Below are 23,755 nucleotides of genomic sequence, written 5' to 3'. Positions count from 1 at the left end.
TCCTCTAATTTAAATCACTTTTGGTTGTTGTACAGTACTTTAAAGTTGAGCAAGCATGGATTTTTTTTGGAGTTCTGCGAACCGACCGGGAACTACGAACCGACCGGGATTTACGTTATGGGCCGCGTTGTCTTTCGATCGTCGATTCCAATATATATCTTAAACACCACGTGGGTATATCAAGAGGATGTTTTGAACAGGCAACGATCAATAAACAGCGGCAATCGAATGCACCTTTCACATAAAACAAGACTCTAGTTAGGTATTGATTTAGTTCAATAATCTAGTACTCGGTTTCTCAACCAGAAATCGTCCCCTACAATCTACTGCGCTCAGCTGCCCCTTCCTTCTTTATACTAGAGCCAGCAGCAACAACATCCCTAAACGCGCCCTCGACATCATGCTCAGATAACCACTCCGTATCGACCCTACCCCTCATCCTCTGAATCAATCGCTCGTTCTCCTCCTCTTCATTAGCCGGCGGCGCGACATTACCCGCATCAAGCTGCCCATGGACAATACCTAGTAGTCTCTCGGCATGAGGTCGTCGCGTCTTCTCATATAATCGCAGCGCCCTCTCAATATCTCCAGTCTCAAGACGCCCCTTAGGGTTTAGTACGTGCCCAAACGCAAGCCCCAACGCAAAAGCATCATCCAGCGCCAAAGACCCACCTGCCGCAAACGCACCGCCATGCGCATGCGCTGCATCGCCGACAAGCGTAACGCGCGAATTAAATACCCACGTTGGAATTGCGTCGCCGGCGAAGTTAGGGTACAGGTTTGTGTAGGGGGTTGCGTTTGTTAGGGCGCGGATGAGGGGGTGCCAGTTCTACAAATATTGTGTTAACCAGGGTATCATAATAGGGAACACAGACGCACCCTGTATCGTTCTCTTAAAAAGTTCACGTCTTCTTTTTGGTCCCAGGCTACGTTTGATTCGATCTCGTGCGAGGGGCGGGGGTCACTGTAGGCTCCTACCGTTGTGTATTGGTTCTTGCCTGTAGGACGTCAGGATCGGACGAATCCTATCGGATTTCTAGTACTGTCCAACTCACCGAGCCGCGATGCAAAAAAATTATCCTCAGGACCCCACTGGATGAAGAGTCAGGTCATAAAGAGCTGGAGCTGGAATTGACATACCCAATGAAGCGAGTCTTCTGGAAGGTCAGGCACCTTCCCTTCAACAAGCGACACATCGAAGGTTGATCGCATGAAGACCTTCCCCGTGAATCGAAGTTTATAGTCTGGGATAAACGACTGTCGCACTTTCTGTCCGCGCGTTAGGAAGCCCCGATATACAAAATCAATGGCAACAAACCGATTTCAAGCCATCCGCTCCAATCAATATATCTCCGTGCGCGGTAGTCCCATCCTCGAAGTGCAAAGTCACGCCGCTTCCAGTAGTCTCTGCTCGAACCAGCGCCTTACCGAGATGAATGGACTCCTTAGGTACATGTTCAAGCAGCGCAGAGTGCAAGTTTCCTCTATGAAAGCGGGTGGTATGATGCCGAGGATCAGAGACGTCGCGATGAGTGTCAACGGACACAACTTGGTTTGTTTTCCAGTGACTTGTATACATTGGTCAGTGTCGGGTCATTGCAAATCGTTAGCTTTGGGATACTCACCGAAAGATCTGAGGTATCCCACTCGGACCTCTGAAGCCAACTTCATCGCTCAAGGCATTTTGTACGCCGAGCTTCTCGAGCGTGCGCATGCCCTAGATGCACATGAGCCTTAGATGTGGACGTTGAATGGACGGTACGGAGCTGACATACATTCGGACTCAGCGCAATGCTGGCCCCGATCTCCAGGAGCTCCGGCGCCTGCTCATACAACTGGATATCCAATTCTTGAATTCCGGAAATTCGAGTAAGAGATATAACAGTCGCAAGACCAGCAATGCCCGCCCCGGCAATCAGGACGCGAAGCGTTTTTGTCTCCGTATCAGTAGCCATATTCAACGACGCAATACCAGCAATCTCAGCACAATAACCCCTCAACGCAATAACAGAAAAGTGAGGAAATAGAAGCTTATCAAAAAGATCACCCCTCCTCCAGCCCTCCCCTGGTCACTTTAGTCTTGGAGTTGGAGTAGCTCTCGCAACACCAAGCACGTCACCCTCGCATGCGTGTCGCAAGCACGAATCCAGTCTCGCGTGCTTATCGCGTATCTTGCGCATTGTACGACCAATGTTTGCTTCTATTAAAATATTCAAGTGCGAAATCTTCAAGCTTTTGACGTCGGTGCTTCTCCGACTTGGTTTTTGTGTCAAGGTGAAAGACCATGCCGCCATGGCGTAATTGGCAACATGTGGCGGGTGTCGGTATTTATGGAGGGTAGACCCTGACCCTTGCTGCGGGAAGTATTGAGAGCTTGAAAAAGGGCCAGTGCCACAGCTCTCTCCCGTTGTATTTTGCTGATAGAGTCTGCAGAATGGCGTCTACAGCGGAGTACCAAAAGTCCGCCCAGGCGACGACGGAGCAACGAGACGAAAGCGATGAGACCAGCAATGGGCTTAAAGTCCCCGCGCAATTCGCAGACGAGAGCTTCAAGCTCTTCTCAAAGATCCAAGTCACAGACCCAACGCCAGAAGAAGCAAAGGCGATCCGAAACAAATGTCTTTGGCGGATCATCCCATTCCTATGTATCGGGTACCACCTTATGTACGTCGATAAGCAAACGGTACATGCCATAAAACCTAGTGATAACGATGATGATTGGATAATGACAATTAATAGCTAGGAAGCTCCGCAATCCTCGGAATAATGGACGACGCACACCTAAATTCAAACCAGTACAACTGGCTCTCATCAATCTTCTACTTCGGATACCTGCTAGCAGAGTGGCCGCAGAACTGGGCTTTGCAGCGATTTCCAGTCGGGAAATGGCTTGCTGGTAACCTTATTGTCTGGTACGCAAAATCATCCAGCTATCTTTCTGCACCCGAAATAAATGGTATCCTGGTACTAATAAAGTACCGCTTAGGGGCTGCATAATCCTCCTCCACGCCCCCTGCAACAGCTTCGCCTCGCTATTCGTCGTGCGCTTCTTCCTCGGTCTCGCGGAGGCTTGTATTGTTCCTGCGTTTTTGCTTATCATGTCTGTGTTCTTTACATATGGTGAGCAGGCGGTCATCATGCCGATTATGTGGTCTATTGGGAATGCGAGTCCGATTACCTCGGGGCTGTTGTCGTATGGTGTGCTTTGGATTAAAACGGGTGATTTTGCGCCTTGGAAATGGTTTATGGGTATGTTTCCTAGATCTGATCACGGTTGGAATGTTAATGATTTGGTAGTGATTACGAGTATCCTAACGATTATATTCGGCGTCATCGTCTGGCTCTTCTTCCCCGATAGTCCCGTCCACGCGGGGTTCTTGACGCACGAAGAACGCGCTCAAGCAATTCTGCGAATCAAGGAGAATCATTCTGGCATTGAGCAGAAGACGTTCAAGAAATACCAGTACGTGAACCATTCAATTCATCACACTTTCGAGTCGTTTCGTCCTCGTGCTTAGTACTAACGGCAGCAGATTCATCGAAGCAATCCAAGACCCCAAAACATGGCTCTTCTTCCTGCACGCGTGGTCTCAGGAGATGGCGAACGGGATGACGAATCAGTACTCTCTCATCATAAACTCCTTTGGATTCACTGTTCTCCAGACGACATTGCTCGGGACTGTTTCGGGGATCGTGTCGTTTTTCTCCCTGGGGACTGCAGCGATCGTGCTTTATAAGACCAAGGTACCTACCCCATTACTCCGAAAGAAGTCTCTAGTAGGTAGGTAGATGTATACTGATAAAAAAGCAGAACTGCCGCGCCTGGATCTCCCTAATCGCATACATCCCCGCCATCATATCAAGTATCCTCCTGCTCGCCCTCCCCTGGTCTGACCGCTGGGGATTAATCTCAGCAACATGGATCCGATCGACGGCTGGTATACCCTACGCAGTCGTTATGGTCTGGGCAGCCAATGCGTCAGCGGGGCATACGAAGAAGACAACTGTGATTGCGCTTTATCATGTTGGGTATGGGCTCGGGAATATTATCTCGCCGCAGTTGTTTAGGCCGGAGTGGAAGGTATGCTGTATCCTCGGCCTCTTTGCAGCCTTGAAAGGACTGTACCCTGGTACTGACAAGGTTCTCAGCCCCGGTATAAACCGACGTGGATTATTATTCTCGTGGTACGTCTAGCCCAGTTCACCATCCCCTTCCAATTGCCAATTGCGCTATCACGAACCACAACCTTACTCTGTACATGTCTATAGGTCGCCGCTATCCTCCCCTGCATAATAATCATAATCCTGCGAGCCCACTTGAGCCGCGAGAATAAGCGGCGTGATAGACTCCAAGAATCTGATCAAGTCGTATCGAACGGAGTAATCGAAACGCTTGATTCGGACGGCACGCAGGTGACGAAGGTCGTGGATAATAGCCAGATGGACTTGACTGATAAGGAGAATTTGACCTTGTGAGTTTTGGTCTTTTCTGAGGTCGAAGAGTGGAATGGGATGGGGGAGCTAACGTTATACTGTAGTCGGTATGTTCTTTGAGATTCAACGGGGCTGGAATGGGCAAAGGAGAATGGGACCTGAGGTACGGGGATGGAGGAACACCCCTTGTTGAGAGGAGGGGTTTAGGGCTTTGGGAAAAGATACCTACCGGGCATCTTCGAGGTGGCAATAGGAAAGATGAAAGATGTTCAGGGAACGATTATAATCGTGAAAGACCATGCACAAGCAGTTGTTATGAGGTTGAAAACGACAAGAATAATAAGGGAATCCTTACTCGGAATTCGCACACATGGTATAGACACAAGCGTCATGCAACAACACCAGATAATAGAACATCATTAGAAACCTGACGGGGCTGAGCCACCATTATCACCCATTGTATTAGGCATCTGGAACAGAAAATCAAAGAAAGTCATGTCCAAGCCCTGCATTGTCCAGTCGTCAGCACCGATGGATGCCGGATAAGCGTACGATGGATGGAATTCAGACTCGATGCCAGGCTCAACAGTCGCCAGCGGTAGATCATGGTTATCGTTTTGTTCTGCATGCGTTGCGGCACGGGTGGAATCAGGGGTAGGGAGTGCGGAAGCAATGGCACCAGTAGACCGACTAGGCTCCATGGATATAGGGCCGTCTGGCGTAATTCGCACAAATCCGAGATACGGAACACAGAAACGGAGTCCCTTGTCTCTTGGTGGTGGGCCATTTTCTGCTTCGTGCGCGATCTCCTCCGGGGTGCCTATGCTGCGTGTGGTATACGAACGCCCCTTGGCAGCTTCGGCTTCGACATCAAGCAGACGGGATAGCAAATCAGCTGAATTAGCGATTATCCGATCCTGGCTAATCCAGGCCACCTTCTGCAGATTTTCCACTGCTTGACTGACCAACGCACGGTCGCCCTGTCGTTGATGGGCTAGCGGATTAAATGTGAGTTCGCCGCGACTGCGCGTGTGTTCGCGGAGATGCGACACTAGAAGAAGGAAACCAGAAGACAGTGTAAGAAACTCTACCACGCGACAAGAGTGGGCTACTCGATTAGAGCTGCGAAGGATAATGTACCGAGCGAGGATTCCGCGGGAGGCGTTGACACAGGCTGCTTCAGAGTAATTGTGTAGTTGAGATTGCGTCGTGTCGTTGAAGCGCAGCATGAAAGGGAGATGGAGCTGATTGACCAGGCCATAGTGGTACAGCTGGTTAAGCAGACGCAGGATATTCCAATCGACCGTTTGATTATGACTGTTTGTGAGATCTGCGCGGCCTATCGAGTCGGGCACCACCCACCACCCCGGAGGCATGGCATCTGCTGCAGTTTGCAAGTCGCGATCAATCTTACGCATATCATCTGGAGACGTCGGGCGAATATCATTTCTCTCCAGAATACGAGACGCGACGACGCAGTGCAAGCGTTCCAGCCGACCCATCGGAGTGTCAGCGTCGAGGTGGTTCGTCGCAGCCATTTTCCGATCCATCGAACCTTGAGGCAGCCCCATCATGAGGCACACAAAACGGTCAATATACACTATTCGATGCCAGAGGAATGCTGCGTTGATTTTGCGGCTGGGATTAATGAAGCGCAGTTGGCCATGATCAGGACGATGGATGCCCATCATCTGGGCCAAAGACATGGCCTTGCGAAAAGCGATCCATGCGGGGCGAAAGTTGCCGCAATTTGCTTGATAGCTTCCTTCCATCATCACGCATTCTATGGCTTCAATAGTGCCAAGTAGCTCGTCACGACTGGTCACCAGGCGAATGGCAGCTTCTGCTAGCCGCTTCGTCAGGAGCTGAGGCGCCGCAGAGAGGGCTGTAAGCTCCTTTCCCGATTCGCTGAAATCCAAGGACTGCAATATCATGCATGCGCGAAGCAAGTATTTCGCGATGATGACAGGGTGGCTTTCAGAGGTTGGCACTTCCAATAGTGCGGCGGCTTCATTGACGCCATCCTTTTCTATGGCTGGATAGGGGATCGTGATAAACGAACAGAAGGTGATGGGGACGTGCGCGGCCACCTTGCATATGACATCGATATCTTCCTTGCATGGCAGATTGGCGTAGAGCTCCTGAGAGATACCTAGTTGACGGTGCGAGGATTGAGTAGACCGGATCGCAGGAGGTGAGAGAGGAACTGCAATACACGTTTCAGAAGCTGTCCGAGGCGAAGGCACAGAGTCTTGGCCATCAGTCTGGTCTGGAAGATCTTGAGTTACGCATTGTTTCCCGCGGCGATGGCAGGCAGAGCAGACGCGGTCTGGGTGATCGACCAGGCTGCATCGCACCTTCCTCCGCTTGCATTCCCAACAGCTCGTGGTTCCTTTCCGGACCTTACGACGTTTGTTTGGAGTCTCCATCTCGGAGGGTTGATCATCGGCACTGACCATATTGTCGTCCGAGGCAGGAACAGAGGTAATGGATATGGATGGCTTCCGCCGAGCTGGGCATTTGATTCTTCCGCCGAGAACAATTACTAATCCTCGGACGAAGGAACTATTAGCGGCTTTCAATTGGCTGGCTCAAGTATCCGCTGGCTTCTGGTCGGTAAGCCCTAGCCCACCTGGCATCCTTTGTCCGAGAATTCTCGGAGCTCGCCGGTTGTTTATGACTATATAATGGAGAGATATCACAGTGGATTGATTCCCAATCAAAAAGTACCATGTCTGACTCAACAAACGTCCTGATCACTGGTGTCGCCCGAGGTAGGACTATGCCAGTTCACCCTCTTTAATGCTATTGTTAACACAGCCCAGGGATTGGCAAAGCCCTAGCTGCAGCCTATCTTTCCCGGCCCAACCACACTGTCATTGGCACAGTCCGCGACATTACTGCCCCGTCTGTCGAGTCCTTGAAGAATCACCCTACAGCCCCTGGGTCACGGCTCCTCCTGTTCACCCTCGAGAGTACCAACGCCGAGGACTACTCAAAGCTTAAATCATCCATCACCTCTGCTGGACTCTCACACCTCGACGTTGTTGTTCACAACGCCGGTGCCGCCAGTCCTAGCGGTACCCTGGCTACCGTCGACCCTGATGCCGTGGTTAGCCTCTTCAATGTCAACACCGTCAGCACCTTGCGCCTTTTCCAGGTGACTAGAGAGCTTCTAGCGGTCTCTCCGGGAAAGGAGCCGAAATGGATGTCTATGAGCTCTATCTTAGGCACAATTGGCGGCTGTGAAACGTTTCAATCGTTTAGGGGCACTCCTTATGCACTGAGCAAATCTGGGGTAAATTGGGTTACTATGTAGGGTCCCTTCACGCTCTATCGGCAGCAACTAATTATGGTTAGGGCCATCCATGCATCCGAAAAGTGGTTGACAGCATTTGCCGTGCATCCAGGGTAAGGATCCTCTTATGTTATCATTTGGGCCATGGCTAACATCAATCTTATGTACAGCCTAGTCCAAACAGACATGGGAAACAAAGGCGCGCAGATGATGGGATTGAAGGAGGCCCCGAACAAAATTGAAGAGGCAGTCACCAAGTCCATTGCTACGGTGAGTTGTAGTCCACTTGATTTTCATCTATACAGAAACTAACGGGGACATAGATTGACGGTGCAACGCGCGGTAAAACATCCGGCAAATATCTGAACATTATCGATGGAGTTGAAATCCCGTGGTAATTACTGTAGTGAAGGCAACAGCCTTTAGATATAGAGCTTTGGCTTCGGTTTGTGGCCAGCGAATGTACCGCTGTATTTTAGAAGTATCTATACAACTAGAACAACTCATTATATATTATCCTCCTATTGCAAGGAATCCTTCATCGCTCTAGGCCCAGAATAACCTTCCCGCACAGCCCTTTCGTCCTACCAGTTCATGCAGGCACGATGCTGCAGGTGATTCTCCTGCTCGTTTACTCGCAGGCAGCATATGCAGGTGCATTTAACTGTGGCCAATCCCCTGACTAAAGGGACGACAACCACGTACCTATCAAAGCATGTGGGTTCATATTCCGGCAAACCATCACCATAGGGCGAGTACGCACGGCTCTATGCTGCGGTTATCCGTCTTAATCACACCCGTAGCGACGAGGTGGACGTGCTATGGGGGTTAGAGGCAATGGTTAGTGGTGGAAGTACCGGAAATACACCGGGGTACCTTCATCTGATAACGCGCCTCGGTACCAGGATTTAACTTCCCGACCTCATACTTACCTGTCTACACACATACAGCCTAATGAATGGGGCATCTGGAATACTAAGAGTCTATATAACCGCATCACTGCCTCTCTCTTACTACCTTTCTTCCCAGAGCATCGACTCAACCCCCAACCAACAAAGACAACTTACCAGCTCAAACAATCTCAAGATGCACGTTTCCATCATACTTTCTCTCCTCCCATTCACCTTGGGAGCATCACTAACCTCCCCATTCTCCTTTCCCCTCACCCCGTCAACCCTCGCTGACCTCGCGCGCCCCCTAACCTGCCCGCAACTGACCACTCTCAACACAAAACTCGACTCCTTCATCCACTATGCCTTCCCCAGCTCCGTCCCTGCCGAGAGAGCATACGCCGCCGCCTCTTTTGCACACGGGTACAAAGTCCTGCTTAATAACGTCCACGGCCAGGAAATCGGGTGTGTTTCAGACAACGAAATGGCGCAGTTGGAAATGGGGCTGAATAAGACTTCATTTATGGAGAATTATCAGGGAAGTGGAATGGGCCTCGGCAAGCGCCAGATCGTAGCCGAGATCCTCTGCGTCATTGTCGATACTATACTGGGTGATAATGGCGGCGAGGCTCTACCCGGTGGTGGTGGTGGTGGTGGTGGTGGTGGTGGTGGGCTTGCATTGCCGACTGTTTCCGTGACTGTTTCTCAGGCTATGGGTGCTATGCAGACAGGTTCGATTATTGGAGCTGGTATGGCTAATGCCAATGCCAATATCAAGAGGCAGGACAATAACGGTGACGAGGGCATCGTGGAGGATTTGTTGGAGTTGGTCGGGACTATATTGCAGATTATACTCGGGTGTGAGCTTGATGAGGGGGGTGATGATGGGGGCGCTGCTGCTGGTGGTGCTGCTGTGGGTGGTAAGAGGGGGTTGTGGTGAGTGGTGCTATCTACTTGAGGTACTCACCATACGACATGGGAATGGGGGAGAGATAGGGATACTGAGTGGTGGTGGTTTTTTGCTTGGGAGGCATCGGTCTTGTAGGGAGATGATTTGATTATCTGTTTTAAACAGGTAGTCAGCTTTCATAGTCTGGTAGTTAGGGTTGAGGACAAATTGGCAAAGTGTAGAAGCTTTTTTGATTTTGAACAATTTTCGGCCCTGAGTAGTTTCAGCGTATTGAAGTTCACCTTAAGCATTACGTATGTCTTTCGGTTTCGGTAGGTACACTATGTGGTCAAATAGGATTAGGTCTCCGGCTATCATATGGTATACCAGTAGATAAATCGACACTGTGGAAGGCCTCTGGGTTGATTCAGAAACTACGACATGCAGAACATGGTATTATGTCAGTAAGACCCCGGTTGGGTGCGTTAGGGTACAACTGAAGAGTACGTAAATTGTGTACACCACGCCTCGCAAACAATATGACAGGCGCCCGAAATCCCCGCCTCCTCTCTACCTACCTACTCTACCACTTCCCTTGAACCCTCAAAGGCAAATGCACCAACCTCAGCCCAGATCCAGTCTCCTTCGGTAATCTCCCACCCCGAATATTAATCTGCAACGAAGGGTGCAACAACTTCGGCGCCGCCAACCCCCCATCTCTTTCCTTCCTCATACTCACAAATTCCTCCTCGCTAACACCCTCCTTCAAATGCTTATTCTCCCTTTTATGTTCGGCAACCGTCATATATGGCACTGGCTCCCGATTACCGGAGGGATAATCATGCCCAACCCAAACCCTAATATGATCTGGTAACTCAAGCACTTTCCGCCCTGAGTTATAGAGACTCTCCGCACTCCCACCCGGAAAATCAGCCCGCGCAGTCCCAAGGTCCGTATTAAATAGTGAGTCTCCGCAGAATATATTATCGCCGATCATGTAGCCCAGATGGTCTGGTGTATGACCCGGTAAATGAATCGCTCTGCCCGTGAGGTTCCCAATGGGGAACGTTTCGTCGTCGGCGAAGAGTTTTCCAAAGACAGTCTTATACCCCTCTGGTCCGATTTCGTATTTGTCGCCAAATGTCTTCTGGACTTGGGAAATGCGGTGTCCTATTCCGATTACGGGCGAATTCGGTTGGGACTTAGAGAGTTGCGATTGCAGGTATGAGGCTGCCGTGAGGTGGTCTGCGTGCGCGTGTGTTTCGAGGATCATGGATACTGTATACCCCTTCTTCTTTATCAATGCGAGAAGAGCATCTGCAGACTTAGTCGTGATTTCTTGTGTCATGGGGTTATAGTCCAGTACTGCGTCGATTATCACTGCGGAGTTTGTTGATGGGTCGGATACGATGTATTGCCATGTTCCAGTTGCGGGTTCGAATATGTTGTGAATTTTTGGTTCTGATAATGGCGAGACTGATTCATTGTAATGCCCACTTTGACTCAAACTGGAATTCGAACTTTGTGATCTGTGATGAGCTGGGGCTGAGAATAGTCTTGTTGTTGGCATGGGCGGGTAGGGAAGTGGTTTCGGTGGCTCTGTTCGTAGAATTGAAGGGAATCCAGCAGCAGTGGTAGCGAGTGGTGTACACTTGATTGAATCTGACATGAATCCACGGCTAGCAAGAGGTGTGATGATTTTGCGCGAGCTTATAAATTTCGAGGCTCTGCATTGGGTCCCCGGACAAGGTCGCGGCAGAAGCTGCATGTTGAAGATATCGGTATGGTACAAGGTCGGGTGAAGAGTAACAGTCCGATAGATGATCTGATATTGAAAGTTTTGAAAGGCAAAGTATTCTGCTTGTTATCGATACTTTTCGTCCTACCGTTATATAAAGGTTGGTGGCGACGCCCTGGAGAGCCCGAGCTGTGACGCATCGTCAATCGCCGACTGACCCACACAGACGCCGATTGCTCCGTTTGGGCACTTCAACTTTTTGAATGGGACCTTGAGGTAAATAGTGATGTGTAGAGGAAACTGGGCCTTTTAGATGCTTTGGAATATGTTCTCTAGTGATCTATTTTAATCCCAAATACCCTTGCTCCATACTAATCCAGAAATATATCTCTCCAGCCCCAACCGACAGGGATCCAGCACACCAGTCTATGCAACAAACCCAACCAACAAGATACCATCACCTACTAAACCGCATGCAAAAATGGCACCACACTCACCACCACCCAAACCACGCCTCCATGCATACCTCACAACCCAAATCCGCACCGACACCCTCCTAGAAGCCCAACTCCTCCTCCTAACCCTCGCAACGGGAATCCAAGACGCCGCAACATGGCCCGATTACACGTGCTTCGCATCAAACCAAACAGGCAACACACTATTCCTCACGATCGCAGCAGCCGGTCTATCAGGAGACGCATACAGTCCGCGCAATGCAGCAATGAGTCTAGGCATGTTTATCGCTGGCGGATTGGTACTGGGCCAATTAGGGCTATTACTTGGTGAAAGGACGAGAATATGGTTGATTATAAGCAATTTGGTTCAGACACTGCTTATTCTTGTTGCTTTGGTGTTGCAGTATACCCTTCCCCTTCGCACAGAGGGACCTATCGCACTTAGTGTGATTGCATGCCTGGCATTCTCGTCTGGCGGGCAAGTCGCTATGACGCGGTCGCTCAAGGTAACTGAGATAACGACGGCCATGGCGACCGCGGCGTTTGTGGATGTTGTTGTTGATCCGGGTATGCTGAAGAGGAAGAATAGGATGAGGAATCGACGCGTGGGCTTTCTTGTTGCGCTTGCTGTGGGGTGTTTGATTGGTGCTTTTGCGACGAGGAGAGTCGCGTCTAGTTTTGCGCTGCTTTGGTGTCTTGTTGGGAAGGGATTGGTTATGGTTTCCTTTTTGTTTAATAAGGGTGTTGTGAAGGAGGGGGTTGAGCATGGATTGGGGGTTCAAGAAGTATGATTAGAAAATGGATATTTGCTTGTTGTATCTATATTGGACCTTGCAACCTGAATAGTGAGTAAATGAGACAGACCCCTGGACTTGGGCTTCTTCATTGTCATAGTTGATAGTTGGAGGCTACCACCTACCTCTGGCTCCACTCCCAAGCACCCGGGCATGTTAGGGCTCCACCGATGCACCCCGGGCAGACGGCGATCAAGAAGAATAGGACCCCGTCTGACCACTGAATCGGCGTTTGATATGAGACGTCATTTGGTATACTCAGGTACCATCCAATTGCGTACTAATATATCCTGCTATATAATCTGTACCTCACAAAGTCCAGAAACATCACTCATCCATTTTACATCCATACTTACAATGCTAACCGCTCGCGCCGCCGGACGGTGTCGCACCCTCGTTCCAATCCTTCACACCCCCAGCACGCGAAATGCCACTATTGTGTCTCCAGTCAACTTCACCGGACATGCGCACAAGATCGTGGTCGTCGGCGGCGGCACCGCAGGCCTAAGCATATCGCACCAGCTCCTACGCTCGAAACGCTTCACACAAGACGACATTGCCATCATCGACCCAGCAACATGGCACCACTACCAACCAGGTTGGACACTCGTCGGAGGAGGCGTGAAATCCAAAGAGAAACTGCGGCGTCCCATGAAAAATCTCATCAGTTCGAAGATCAAGTTTTATAACAGCAAAGTGAACATTTTCGACCCGGAAAGTAATTCGATTACGCTTGATGATGATCGGAATATCACCTATGAGCAGCTTGTTGTTGCGCCGGGGATTCAGTTGAATTGGGGGGGTGTCAAAGGGCTACCGCAGGCTCTTGCGGATTCTCATGCGCCGGTTTCGTCGATATATGGGTATGATTATTGCGATAAGGTGTTTGGCGATATTAAGGCTATGAAGAGGGGAACAGCGATCTTTACGCAACCTAGTGGGATCGTCAAGTGTGCGGGTGCGCCTCAGAAGATTATGTGGCTTGCGTTGGATTACTGGAAGAAGGCGGGCTTGTATACTTCCTTCGCCGACTCACCGATCACAATCAAATTTGCTACTGGGCTATCGAGTATTTTTGGCGTTCCGAAGTATGCTGCTACGCTTGATGAGTTGAGGAGGCGAAGGGGGGTCGAGGGGTTCTTCCAGCATGATCTTGTTGCTATTGATGGGAACAAAGCGTTGTTCAACGCGACGCTTCCGGATGGAAAGACAGAGCAGGTCACGAAACGGTTCGATACGTTGCATGTTGTGCCGAAGATGGGTCCTTACGGCTTCATCAAGGAGAGCCCAATTTCGAACGACGCTGGATATGTCGAGGTGAACGACCAAACGATGCAGCACAAGCGGTATAAGAATATATGGTCTTGTGGTGACGCTTCAAGTCTACCTACGTCAAAAACAATGGCTGCGGTTGGTGCTCAGGCGCCAGTTCTTTCAAACAACCTGCTTCGGGCCATTGATGGCAAGTCACTAGACGATGTATACGATGGATATACGTCTTGTCCATTGACCACTGAATACGGCAAGGTGCTTCTTGCAGAGTTCAAATATGGTGGAGAGCCTAGCGAGACTTTTAAAAGGTGGTTTGGGATTGACCAAGGGACACCGAGGCGTGCGTTTTACTATTTGAAGAGAGATTTCTTTCCCTGGGTGTACTATAACTCCATGGTCAAGGGGACATGGCGCGGACCGAAGGGGTGGAGTCGGTAGAGCTGGCTAGATTCTGCATGTACATTTCTTATCTCAACATCATTATTATAGAAACATAAAATGGATTGGTTGTAAGTGGTATCTTACTAGCATTTGTCCAGTGTAGTTGGAGCATAGAGATGGCCCCATACGGCCGGGTGAGACGGCACAGAAGCCCGAGTGAATCCCGCACTCAGCTCAGACTCTTTAAACGCCGATTGCCTGATATCTTGGAAATTCCCCCAAGCCTACCCTCAGAAAAATGAAGATGGCTGTCGCTTGCACTGAATGCCGCTCGCAGCATCTCCGCTGTGACTCGAAGAAGCCAATCTGTTCCCGCTGCGCAGATGCGCGCCTTTCTTGTGTATATCTTCCCTCCCGGCGTGGAGGAAGGCGCAAACCACGAGTCAGTCGCCAGCCAAGTCAGGAACGACCGTTGATGTCAGACAATAGCGACGAGGCAATCGCCGACCGACCTTTCATCGCTCCTATCCACGAGAGTTCAACCATTCCTGAGCAACCCACTCATCCACAGCCAGAGCAACAAGCACCACCAGAACCTCAATCGTTCGATCCACATTCTCTCGAGGGTGACTCAAATCCTGTGGTCTCAGATGCCCGATTAGTATGTCTCTACTATGAAAATTTCCACCTCGCCCATCCACTTCTGGTGCCCTCACGCTTTTATGAATCTCGCAACTACCCTCGCTACCTACACCAGGTTGTAAAATTCATTGGCAGTCAATATTCAGCCGTCCTCCCAAATGACACGTTCGCCGAAGCGACCGCTCTAGAGCTAAACACAAATGTCGATCGAACGCCGTGCATGGTGCAGGCCCTTCTTCTATACTCGATTATCCTGACGGCTCGAAATGAGCACCACCAGGCGGAGATCGCATTGGCGCAAGCAACAGATATTGCCTTAGAACTTGGTATGTACCAAGGTGACTTTGCGACAACATACTCCAACAATCAGGAGCCAGAGGCAGAGAGCTTGCGCCGCACTTGGTGGGAGCTGTTTACCGTCGAGGTCTACATCGCGACGCTCAAATCGAAGGTTCACTTGCGGTGCAGTGAAGTGCCCTACGATGTTGCGCTTCCGTGCGAAGAGTTCCTATATGCATCTCAGGACACAATACCTTCTCCACCAACTCTGGAGGAGTTTGGGATGCGCCTGTTCCTGGATGACGACGACGATAACGATGATGTTGACCCGGCCATCACTCGCTCGAAATTCTCCTCATACAGCTACCGAATTGAAGCCGTCCGCATTCTCGCGCGCGTCCTGGTATTGAATAGTTTACCGGAAACACATCAGGACCACCTTCAGGCCGTGACAAATGCCCTGGTTAGCTGGGTGAATCACCTGCCACCGCACAAGGTCGACATCATCGACATGTACGGCAATATTGACGAAATGATATTTCAAGCACATGGTACAATTAACTTTGCATCTATTCTCCTGCATCTGCCACGCAGTAACCTGCGGCCCAAGTTTCCCGATCATAGTCAACATCGTGTTTGCCCCGTTATGCCAAACGTCCGTCTTTCGCCTTCGCTCACTCGTCAAGTACACGACGTCATTGCTACCGAGGCCTCAAAAAAACTTACCAATATTCTTTCCGTTCGCCCGAGCGTAAAGGGTCACAGTCCATTCGGCATCTTCTGCCTAGTCCTTTGCGGGCTTGTGCAGCTTGCGACAGCCGAGCATCATCCACCCACATGTACAGATCATCACTATAACCGTGTGATTTTGGTTCTCGGAAGTCTCAAACTTCTCAGGAACAACTGGGCCCTTGCAAGAGCAGCACATAGTCAACTTCGACTAGCTGCTGCAGACACAATGGCAAGCTCATCTAGCGGGAGATCCATAGGTACATCGAGCTCTAGTCCATCGGCAAATGGTATTCCTGGGAGCTGGACTCCGAGGCGTCCTGCAAGCTTCAATGTCGGAGTCGGAGCTACTGGCTCTTTGGCTCTTGATAACCAGCTGGCGCTTGCTTCGCCGATGTTCCTATCGGAGTTTGTGGATCCGACTTGTGGCGACCAATTTTTCTTGGATAGACTTTCTGCTTTCGCGGGTGTCTCTTGATCTTGGCTACAGTTGCCTCTGGCCTATTATGATGGCCAATCTGAAGAGACTCTGGGAGAAAGGCGAAAGGGAGGTGGCATCTGGGGCAAATTGGCGGAGAGCAAACCCATCTCAGTGCCGGAAATTAGATATCATGATTTTTTTAGGATTTTTGTTACGATAGCGTATCTCATTGGAACTAATCTAATACTATATGTGGACTGGGCAAACTCAGATCCTTTATACCAACGTCTTTACTGGATGATATATATACATCTTTGCCACAACCCGGCACCGCCAGCCACCCTAGCCCACGCTCCATGAATAATGCCTACGCAGATTCTAAGGTTAGAAAATCCAACGTAGCGAGCGCCATAACCTTCGTGACATGCAAAAACTCATCAACGGACGCCGACTCATTGACAGAAGCCACTAAATAAGACATCGTCAGCTCAAAACCCCTCATGTCACGGCATTTCAACATCCTACCCAAGTGCATGACGAACGCATAGGTAGAGACTTACTCGTAAACGGACTACACCCATACACAAAGGCCGGTATCCCCTTATACCGATAATGCTTACAGTCCGTTGCGCCCATGGACGGGATCGCAATGGGCCGTCTATTACCCACCCCCGGTGCTTCCGCATTCTGCTGAATATGCTTGACGATAGGATGATCAAGAGAGGAGTAACTAGCCGGATTACTTGCTGCATCCTGTACATTAAACTCAAACCTCGCCTCATCGAGCTTGAATTCAGGTCTCCCCGCTACATCCTCAAGAACACCCATTACCGTCTCAGCAACAAGACCAACGGGGAGCCTGATGTCAAGCTCAAATGTGCAACTGTCGGGGATCATGTTCACTTTTACCCCGCCGGTGATTGTGCCGATGTTGACGGTTGGTTTGGCGATTATGTTTGAGGTTCCGAGGCCCATTGCGCGGTCGACTTCTGCTAGAACTGTTGGATCGGAGAGGTAGTGCGATAGTTCGGGGGGTGGGTGTAGTGGGAGGGACTCGATTTCGGGGATTAGATGGGAGAGGAATGTTGTTGCTGTGCGGATTGCGCCTTTGCTGTCCCTCTCCTATTACCACCTAGACCTATGGAGAAAAGAAAGAATCCACGTACCTTAAATTTAAATAAGCTCCATGCGCGCCTTTCGTCCGAACAATACCCGTAACCCTCAACGTGCCCTTCTCACTGAACCGAATTGTCTTCCCACTTGGCTCAGTAGACAACATGAGATCCCCTCCCCATCTCTCCCTATCCATATTCAAAAGGTATTGCGTCCCCCACTTACCCCCCGTCTCTTCATCACTAACCGCACAAAGCGCAACACTCCCGTTGAGTTCATGTCTGCATTTATAAAGCGCCGCATAAGCAAGAACCAAACTTGCCGTACCGGATTTCATATCAACGACTCCCCTTCCATGAACCAGACCATTTTCAATATCGCCTGAGTAGGGATCGCGATCCCATTGATGTCTTGTTGCGCTATCAACGGGGAATACGTCGATGTGCCCGTTTAATACCACGCGCGGGCCGGGGCCCGCGAGGCCGGTGAATTCGGCGACGAGGTTGGGTGAGGAGTCTCTGTCTGGCGGGGTGAGTAGTCTATGCGGGATGCCATTAGAGGAGAGGTAATCTGTTATGACTCTTGTTGCGAGTGTTGTATCTCCTGGTGGGTTTGGGGAGGGGGCGCGGACGAAGGATTGGAGGAGGGAGATTTGGGACTCTTTTGTTGTTGTTAGGTGGTTGAGGAGGGTGGTTTTCGTGCACATTTTGGGCAAGCAGCGCTTTGCTCAAAGGAATATTCTACGTGGTACACCTTGTTGTCTTTATATCAAAGATATGTTATCTATTGCGCAATGAGTATTCTGTCGGAGTAGTGGTGGGGTTACTCCGACTACTCCGACATTGTGAGTCAAATCCGACAGCACTCCGATGTACTCTTGCTCGCGGTTATGGAGGGGGAAAACAGGTTATAAAGGCTTTGAGAGACCGGAGAGACTTGATGACCTTTGTGATCGAGAATATCGGTCGTGCCTGACGCCCATCGTAGACCGGAAATTAACCCCGGCTGCACAGACGCCTGCCTCCGTACGATGCATATAAACGGCATCACCGGTCAGGCATCATCGGAACCGATCTATGGAAGACCTCACCGACGTCTCCCGTTTGCCCCAAGCATCTGGGCGTTTGAGCTGCACTGTGACAATGCACATCCAACGCCCTCTTCTACCGCCAAGCGCCGTAGACATCAGGGCCAACCAACCGAACCAGCGAACCCAGCCAGCCCTACCTTCCCAACGCGCTGCCGAGCCCCTTGGCAGCGGGTATCTCTCCAAGTGCATCCTTCAAATCCCAAGCTCTTTGTCACGGAGATCCCTTAATTTAAAACCTCATATGACATGTCATATATCGATCGGACTAGATCAGGGTCCGCGGGGTAGATCGCACCCGCTAGGGCCGCCACTTTTAGGGTTGCCATGTGGCGTCGGCGAATTTCCACGTCTAAGAGGGTTTAATTCGCCGAAAGGTTGGTTTCAGGATCGTTCTGTTTGCCGCTTATATGTCATATTGGCAGGGTTCTGGCATGGGATGGATTTGTGTGTGCAGGGTGGTTTCAGCTTGCCGCGGTGGCGGTGGGATGGAGGTGGTTAGTGGTGGGCTTGTGCAAACGGATGCGTGCTCAAACAGCCACAGGAAAAGCCCAGAGAGAATTATGTGAGGAGAAAACCTCGTTGACCGCAAATTCGAGGAGATCTTACTGTAGTGAGCCTCATTTCCTGACCGACCCAGCGCAGCGGCATAGTTGGCTCTGGCCCCCAAGGGAGATTACAGGAGGGTTACATCCGATTGATGTTCATCTCACACTTACCTGTACTCGTTTGTCTTTGTCGCTCATGTTCTCGTTCTCGCTTGGCTCTCTGATTATGATGTCGTTGGTTTCTGCGTCAGGTGGACAAAACGAGCTGACATGATCTCACTGGGCTCTCTATAAAAGCACCCGCTGCGCCTCTGTCTGTCTACTCTTCACTCACTCACCAGGTCACGCATCAAGCAGAGTTTTCGAGTCTCTTGACTCAGTCGTTCCTTTTCTTGTCCCTTGCCTTGTTCATCTGCTGTGCAGATTGTCTCTCCTTTACTTGCTCTTCTTGACGTCGGCAGCGCTGACTTGTCTATCTATCTTCTTGACTTTCCTTAACAACTTGACTCTGCGCATCTGATCTGAGATCTTGCCTGAAGAAACCATCATGATGTTCAAATCCGCTACCGCGTTCCTGGCCTTGTCAGCCCTAACAACCGCCTTCCCAACGCGCTTCACGTACCCGCTACACACCAGGCCAACCAACACCAGCGCCACAACCCCATCCTCAACTCCCACTTCTACCTCAAACGCAGGCGGAATCTGGCAACCCCCCGTCGGCGCAACCTGGCAAATCATCCTAAACGGCGCCTTCCCCTCCTCCGCCCTTTCGGACTCATCCAGCTCCATGTCCGTCTCAATCTTCGACATCGACCTCTTCGAGAACCCCGCGTCCACCATCGAATCCCTGCACGCCTCCGGCAAGAAAGTAATCTGCTACTTCTCCGCCGGCACGCGCGAAGACTGGCGCGATGACGCTTCCGAGTTTCAAGACTCTGATCTGGGCGATGGCCTCGATCACTGGGAGGGCGAGAACTGGCTTGACCTTCGCTCTGATAATGTTCGGTCTATCATGAGCAGACGCCTTGATATTGCGCAGGAGAAGGGGTGTGACGCCGTGGACCCAGATAACGTTGATGCGTACGGGAACGATCAGGGCGGAATTGGTCTTACTGAGGATGACAGTGTCGACTTCCTCTCCTGGCTCTCGTCTGAAGCGCATTCTCGTGGTCTTGCGATCGGGTTGAAGAACGCAGGCTCTATTCTTCCCCGTCTTGTCGGCGACATGGAATTCAGCGTTAATGAGCAGTGCACGGAGTACAACGAGTGCGATGTGTATATGCCATTTGTGAGGCAGGGCAAGCCGGTCTTCCAGATTGAGTACCCGAAGGGCGATTATAGTGATGAGGTGGATATTAGCGTCGCCAGGAAGACGGAGGTTTGTGAGGGGTATCAGGGGGAGGGGATGTTCTCGACCCTGATTAAGAATATGGATTTGCGGGAGTGGGTGCAGGTTTGTTAGGCAGACTATGGCCTTTGGTTTTGGGGCTGGGGCTGGGATGGGTTTCGATTATTGGGTCCACGTCTTAATATGGATGGTGAGCCCGGCGAGGAGGGGGGGAGCTGCTTTGGTATGGTACTTTGGTTTCGGAATACAGTGCTGTGGTATGGTGCGAGGATTGCAATTTTTCGATTGAAGCTGGATGGGATTCTCGACTTCCTCGATGCTTCTACCTTTTATTCTTGTATTTTGTCTTTTCTCTTCGTCTCCACTTCCTTTCGTTGCGTCCCTAGTGGACTGGTGTATTTTACTTCACCTTTTTCTTATCCTTCTTTCTACCTGCGAGACTGCTACTCCGGTACATATCTTGTCTCATGGGACATTTCTTGAACAGCACGCAATAGCTGCGATTTACATCCTTGGTAACTCCTAAGGTTATGGAAGTTATATAACCTTACATTCCCCTCCATCTCAGCTAGTACATCTCCCAACACTGCACACCACCCGCAACAAGCCGATTAAACAACTGATTTCTTCCTCTCATATCCGTCAAATGGAACGTCTTCTCTTCCCCATCCTCTCCAGCAACACCACGAATAACAAGACCCTCATTACCAGCCTCTTCACCACCAGCAAGTTGAACAATGAGCTTCCCCTTCCATCCTAACCCCTCCGTCTTCCGTAGCTCAGCAATACTCGCAATCGGAATGCGGAACATAACATTATCGCCCTTCTGCACATCAACCCTCAGATCATCCATATCGAGTTTCGCAGACGGACGCGACGTAAAATATAATATCGGCCCTGCACTCCCCGCACTCTGCTCCGCATCCTCAGAAGACAAAGATGAAACCGCAGAACTGCAATCAATAACAGCAGTTCCCCTCTTCCTCTCGAACTTCGCCTCAAATGTATGCGGCCCCTCACTTAGACTCGGTGGTGGCAAGAGGAGATTCATGTTCCGTTCCAACACAGCAGAGATAAGACCCTTGGCGTAGAACTTTGACCCGGCGCCCGAAAGGAACATAGCCCTGTTATACGCCATCTGGCCCTTCATGGCTGTTGTGATTGCGCGTTTGGCGAAGCGCAAGATGCGGAACCATTTCTTGCCCTTTGCTTTGGCTTTGGACTTGCCGGATACTGTGCTGGAGGGATCGGTTTGGGCGGAGATGGATGCGCTGTCTTTGTCTCCGCTGGATACGAGCGAGGCCGCTTCTGCGGCTTCGGCCTCTTCGCTCTCGGCGTCTTTGATTGATTTGGTCTTGCGGCGCCAAAGTTGCCATTGCGATGGGTACTCATTTTTGTAGATGCCTGGTGGAGGGGGAACGGGGAGGGGGCTGGCGTTTAACTCGCCAATTCGGAGAAGAGTTAGAGTCAGTTGTGCGTTTGTTGGCACTCCCTTTAGTAAAGTCTTTTCGATATCGAGGAATTCTTTCCAGTTGGGGATTTTCTCGTTCAGTAATGTCACTGCGCGGCTCATGACGGGATCACCGAAGAAGACCAGTCCGACTGTGAGAGAAATGGTTTTGATTATCATGTTGCTGGTTAGGATCATTGAGACAAAAATTACAGAGAGGAGTATTAGCAGGATTTGTGCTCTGGGGGCGAGCAGGGTGAATGGTGGGCTTGGGGCCAGGAGGCTGTTAAGACGCCGTTAGCAACACGCAATTTAGTATTACAGGATGAAGACATACTTAGAAAGACGCTCCGACATGTCCGTGAGATCACTAAGCACTTTCATAGTAACACTGATCGCAGGCGATGTCTTTGGCTTCCCAAGCTCGTCCGTACCGTCGCCTGGTACCTCAACGGTACCATCTGGTTCCGCTGTCTCGGCTTGCACTGGCTCATCGGCGCCCTCTGCTATTGTGGTCGTGAGACCACTAACAAAGGCACTGGCCTCTTGATCAGCCTCTTCGGTGTTTGGCTCCGGTACGTGGTGGATTGGCCGCGGCTTCGTCTCTTTCTTCGGAACATCCTCTGTCTTGGGTAGTGGTGGAAACAAGACTTTTCGCGCCCGCGGGACAAACACCATGGCGACTAGCGCACTGGTGACTGTCGGGATGAGAAGGTCACATAGCCATGCTACGAGATATACCTGAAATGTGGTCAGTGGAGCTCCAAGATCAAGTATGGAGAGCATACAGCGCCAAATACACCCGTCCTCCTCGGCTCTCTCCATGACCGTAGTTGATTAACATGATTAAGCAAAAGACCGCATTTCACGACAACAGAGACGTAGAAGCGCTCGATTGTCTTTTGCAGTTTGGCGGCAGGAAACTGCTCTTCTTGTGCGCGTCGCAGGTCCAGTTGGGGCGCATTGTCCTTTGGGATGGCTTGGACGTGGGATACTTGCTGTTTCTGTCAGACGTTGCCTACACAACACAATTGGAGTCGCGATGGGGAGTGAAGTACCTTATCAAAGCGCCGAATTAGCCGCCAGAGATCCTCGTCGGGGAGGCTGGTGGTTGCGGTTCTGGGGTCCATCCCATGTGATTCAGGTTGACTTGTATAATGAGATGTAAGCAAACCCACTTCATGTGAATACCAGAGGACGAGAAGTGCTGGAGTCAAAAGTAAGGTGAAGAGAAGTCGAGGGGTGGCGATGGCTACGTAATTGTGGGGGAGTGGAGAGTTGTACCTTGCCAAGGAGACCCTGCACTGCCACAGTCATATCTTTATCTTCATTATTTATCCTAAGATCATCAATATCGATATTTATTGCAGTTGCCTAATCATCATGTTAGGGTCGCGCCTTCTTTCGCTATCTTCGTGGTGGTTCTTCCGCGGCTTCCCACACCCATTTCCTCTAACCCCCCATGGTCCCCGTCTCCTCCCAACCTGAAACATTAATAAGACATTAAATCGCTTGTATTGTAAAAACTGCTATACCTGCTGGAGAGTTACCCTGTTCTATAAAGCTTGACAAGGTATATTATACCTTTTACCTGTCCCTAAACAAGCCTGGCAAGATATTTTTATGGACTTTATAATATACCTATTTAAATAATCAAGGTTTTAACTTAATTTTAGTTATAGGCCTCGTAGGGAGTCGCGACTCTCCAGGTTCGATTCGACTCGGAACCGCCAAGAATCAGGTTCAGGTTCCAAGGTTTTGAGGTCGCGATCCGATTCCAGGATCCTTGGAGTTGAACCTGACAGGTTTGACTTGAACCTCAGGTTCCACAAACAGTGCAAACATAGTGATTCTCGTGATGTGCATATTTTATGTAGATTTTGACTGTATTTTTGCGTATTTCCAGTACATATTAGTTAAAGGGTTAGAAGAGGTTTTATAAGAGGGATATTTGTCAGATAAGGTCAGGGTCGTCCTGCTAAGCGTC

At 50.3% G+C, this 23,755-nt stretch overlaps 12 protein-coding genes across 12 annotated transcripts; 7 read left to right on the top strand and 5 right to left on the bottom strand.

Annotated features, from left to right (window-relative positions):
- Positions 1-316: 316 nt before the first annotated feature.
- Positions 317-2,294, bottom strand: BDV14DRAFT_207556 (uncharacterized protein; the record flags this gene model as incomplete). Its single annotated transcript, XM_073775160.1, has 8 exons — positions 317-829; positions 880-998; positions 1,056-1,092; positions 1,141-1,269; positions 1,319-1,568; positions 1,626-1,717; positions 1,776-1,937; positions 2,289-2,294. 8 exons carry the CDS (start codon positions 2,292-2,294, stop codon positions 317-319), a joined length of 1,308 nt encoding a protein of 435 aa, XP_073621657.1.
- Positions 2,295-2,434: 140 nt separating this feature from the next.
- BDV14DRAFT_206399 (major facilitator superfamily domain-containing protein) lies at positions 2,435-4,554 on the top strand (the record flags this gene model as incomplete). The annotated part of the gene is made up of 9 exons (XM_073774909.1): positions 2,435-2,683; positions 2,740-2,912; positions 2,987-3,249; positions 3,298-3,463; positions 3,534-3,744; positions 3,812-4,081; positions 4,150-4,185; positions 4,270-4,472; positions 4,539-4,554. The coding sequence occupies 9 exons, from the start codon at positions 2,435-2,437 to the stop codon at positions 4,552-4,554; spliced, it is 1,587 nt and encodes a 528-aa protein (XP_073621656.1).
- Positions 4,555-4,853: 299 nt separating this feature from the next.
- BDV14DRAFT_206398 (Zn(II)2Cys6 transcription factor) lies at positions 4,854-6,893 on the bottom strand (the record flags this gene model as incomplete). Its single annotated transcript, XM_073774908.1, has 1 exon — positions 4,854-6,893. The coding sequence occupies one exon, from the start codon at positions 6,891-6,893 to the stop codon at positions 4,854-4,856; it is 2,040 nt and encodes a 679-aa protein (XP_073621655.1).
- Positions 6,894-7,165: 272 nt separating this feature from the next.
- Positions 7,166-8,165, top strand: BDV14DRAFT_207550 (uncharacterized protein; the record flags this gene model as incomplete). Its single annotated transcript, XM_073775159.1, has 5 exons — positions 7,166-7,208; positions 7,260-7,749; positions 7,795-7,845; positions 7,903-8,002; positions 8,056-8,165. 5 exons carry the CDS (start codon positions 7,166-7,168, stop codon positions 8,128-8,130), a joined length of 759 nt encoding a protein of 252 aa, XP_073621654.1. The 3' UTR covers positions 8,131-8,165.
- Positions 8,166-8,818: 653 nt separating this feature from the next.
- BDV14DRAFT_206396 (uncharacterized protein) lies at positions 8,819-9,562 on the top strand (the record flags this gene model as incomplete). Its single annotated transcript, XM_073774907.1, has 1 exon — positions 8,819-9,562. One exon carries the CDS (start codon positions 8,819-8,821, stop codon positions 9,560-9,562), a length of 744 nt encoding a protein of 247 aa, XP_073621653.1.
- A 284-nt stretch (positions 9,563-9,846) lies between these two features.
- Positions 9,847-11,505, bottom strand: BDV14DRAFT_186248 (MBL fold metallo-hydrolase). Its single transcript, XM_073770784.1, has one exon. The coding sequence runs from the start codon at positions 11,277-11,279 to the stop codon at positions 10,095-10,097; it is 1,185 nt and encodes a 394-aa protein (XP_073621652.1). The 5' UTR covers positions 11,280-11,505; the 3' UTR covers positions 9,847-10,094.
- A 44-nt stretch (positions 11,506-11,549) lies between these two features.
- BDV14DRAFT_186247 (YoaK family protein) lies at positions 11,550-12,523 on the top strand. Its single transcript, XM_073770783.1, has one exon. The coding sequence runs from the start codon at positions 11,731-11,733 to the stop codon at positions 12,493-12,495; it is 765 nt and encodes a 254-aa protein (XP_073621651.1). The 5' UTR covers positions 11,550-11,730; the 3' UTR covers positions 12,496-12,523.
- Positions 12,524-12,780: 257 nt separating this feature from the next.
- Positions 12,781-14,287, top strand: BDV14DRAFT_186246 (NAD(P)/FAD-dependent oxidoreductase). Its single transcript, XM_073770782.1, has one exon. It carries the CDS (start codon positions 12,856-12,858, stop codon positions 14,206-14,208), a length of 1,353 nt encoding a protein of 450 aa, XP_073621650.1. The 5' UTR covers positions 12,781-12,855; the 3' UTR covers positions 14,209-14,287.
- Positions 14,288-14,412: 125 nt separating this feature from the next.
- On the top strand, positions 14,413-16,508 carry BDV14DRAFT_186245 (Zn(II)2Cys6 transcription factor). The gene has a single exon (XM_073770781.1). The coding sequence runs from the start codon at positions 14,450-14,452 to the stop codon at positions 16,277-16,279; it is 1,830 nt and encodes a 609-aa protein (XP_073621649.1). The 5' UTR covers positions 14,413-14,449; the 3' UTR covers positions 16,280-16,508.
- An 81-nt stretch (positions 16,509-16,589) lies between these two features.
- On the bottom strand, positions 16,590-18,041 carry BDV14DRAFT_207549 (uncharacterized protein; the record flags this gene model as incomplete). The annotated part of the gene is made up of 3 exons (XM_073775158.1): positions 16,590-16,690; positions 16,783-17,333; positions 17,389-18,041. The coding sequence occupies 3 exons, from the start codon at positions 18,039-18,041 to the stop codon at positions 16,590-16,592; spliced, it is 1,305 nt and encodes a 434-aa protein (XP_073621648.1).
- A 1,258-nt stretch (positions 18,042-19,299) lies between these two features.
- On the top strand, positions 19,300-20,833 carry BDV14DRAFT_186243 (endo alpha-1,4 polygalactosaminidase). The gene has a single exon (XM_073770780.1). The coding sequence runs from the start codon at positions 19,518-19,520 to the stop codon at positions 20,430-20,432; it is 915 nt and encodes a 304-aa protein (XP_073621647.1). The 5' UTR covers positions 19,300-19,517; the 3' UTR covers positions 20,433-20,833.
- A 32-nt stretch (positions 20,834-20,865) lies between these two features.
- BDV14DRAFT_31757 (uncharacterized protein) lies at positions 20,866-23,006 on the bottom strand. The gene is made up of 4 exons (XM_073776527.1): positions 22,827-23,006; positions 22,557-22,766; positions 22,106-22,509; positions 20,866-22,051 (listed from the first exon to the last, which is right to left on the bottom strand). Exons 1-4 carry the CDS (start codon positions 22,896-22,898, stop codon positions 20,887-20,889), a joined length of 1,851 nt encoding a protein of 616 aa, XP_073621646.1. The 5' UTR covers positions 22,899-23,006; the 3' UTR covers positions 20,866-20,886.
- Between the last annotated feature and the right edge of the window lie 749 nt (positions 23,007-23,755).

Source organism: Aspergillus stella-maris (assembly GCF_047715825.1).
Source record: "Aspergillus stella-maris strain CBS 113639 unplaced genomic scaffold BDV14scaffold_145, whole genome shotgun sequence".
In the NCBI taxonomy this organism is placed as follows: domain Eukaryota; kingdom Fungi; phylum Ascomycota; class Eurotiomycetes; order Eurotiales; family Aspergillaceae; genus Aspergillus; species Aspergillus stella-maris.
Note: the sequence above shows the minus strand (reverse complement) of the source record. Positions and strands in the feature narration are given on the sequence as shown.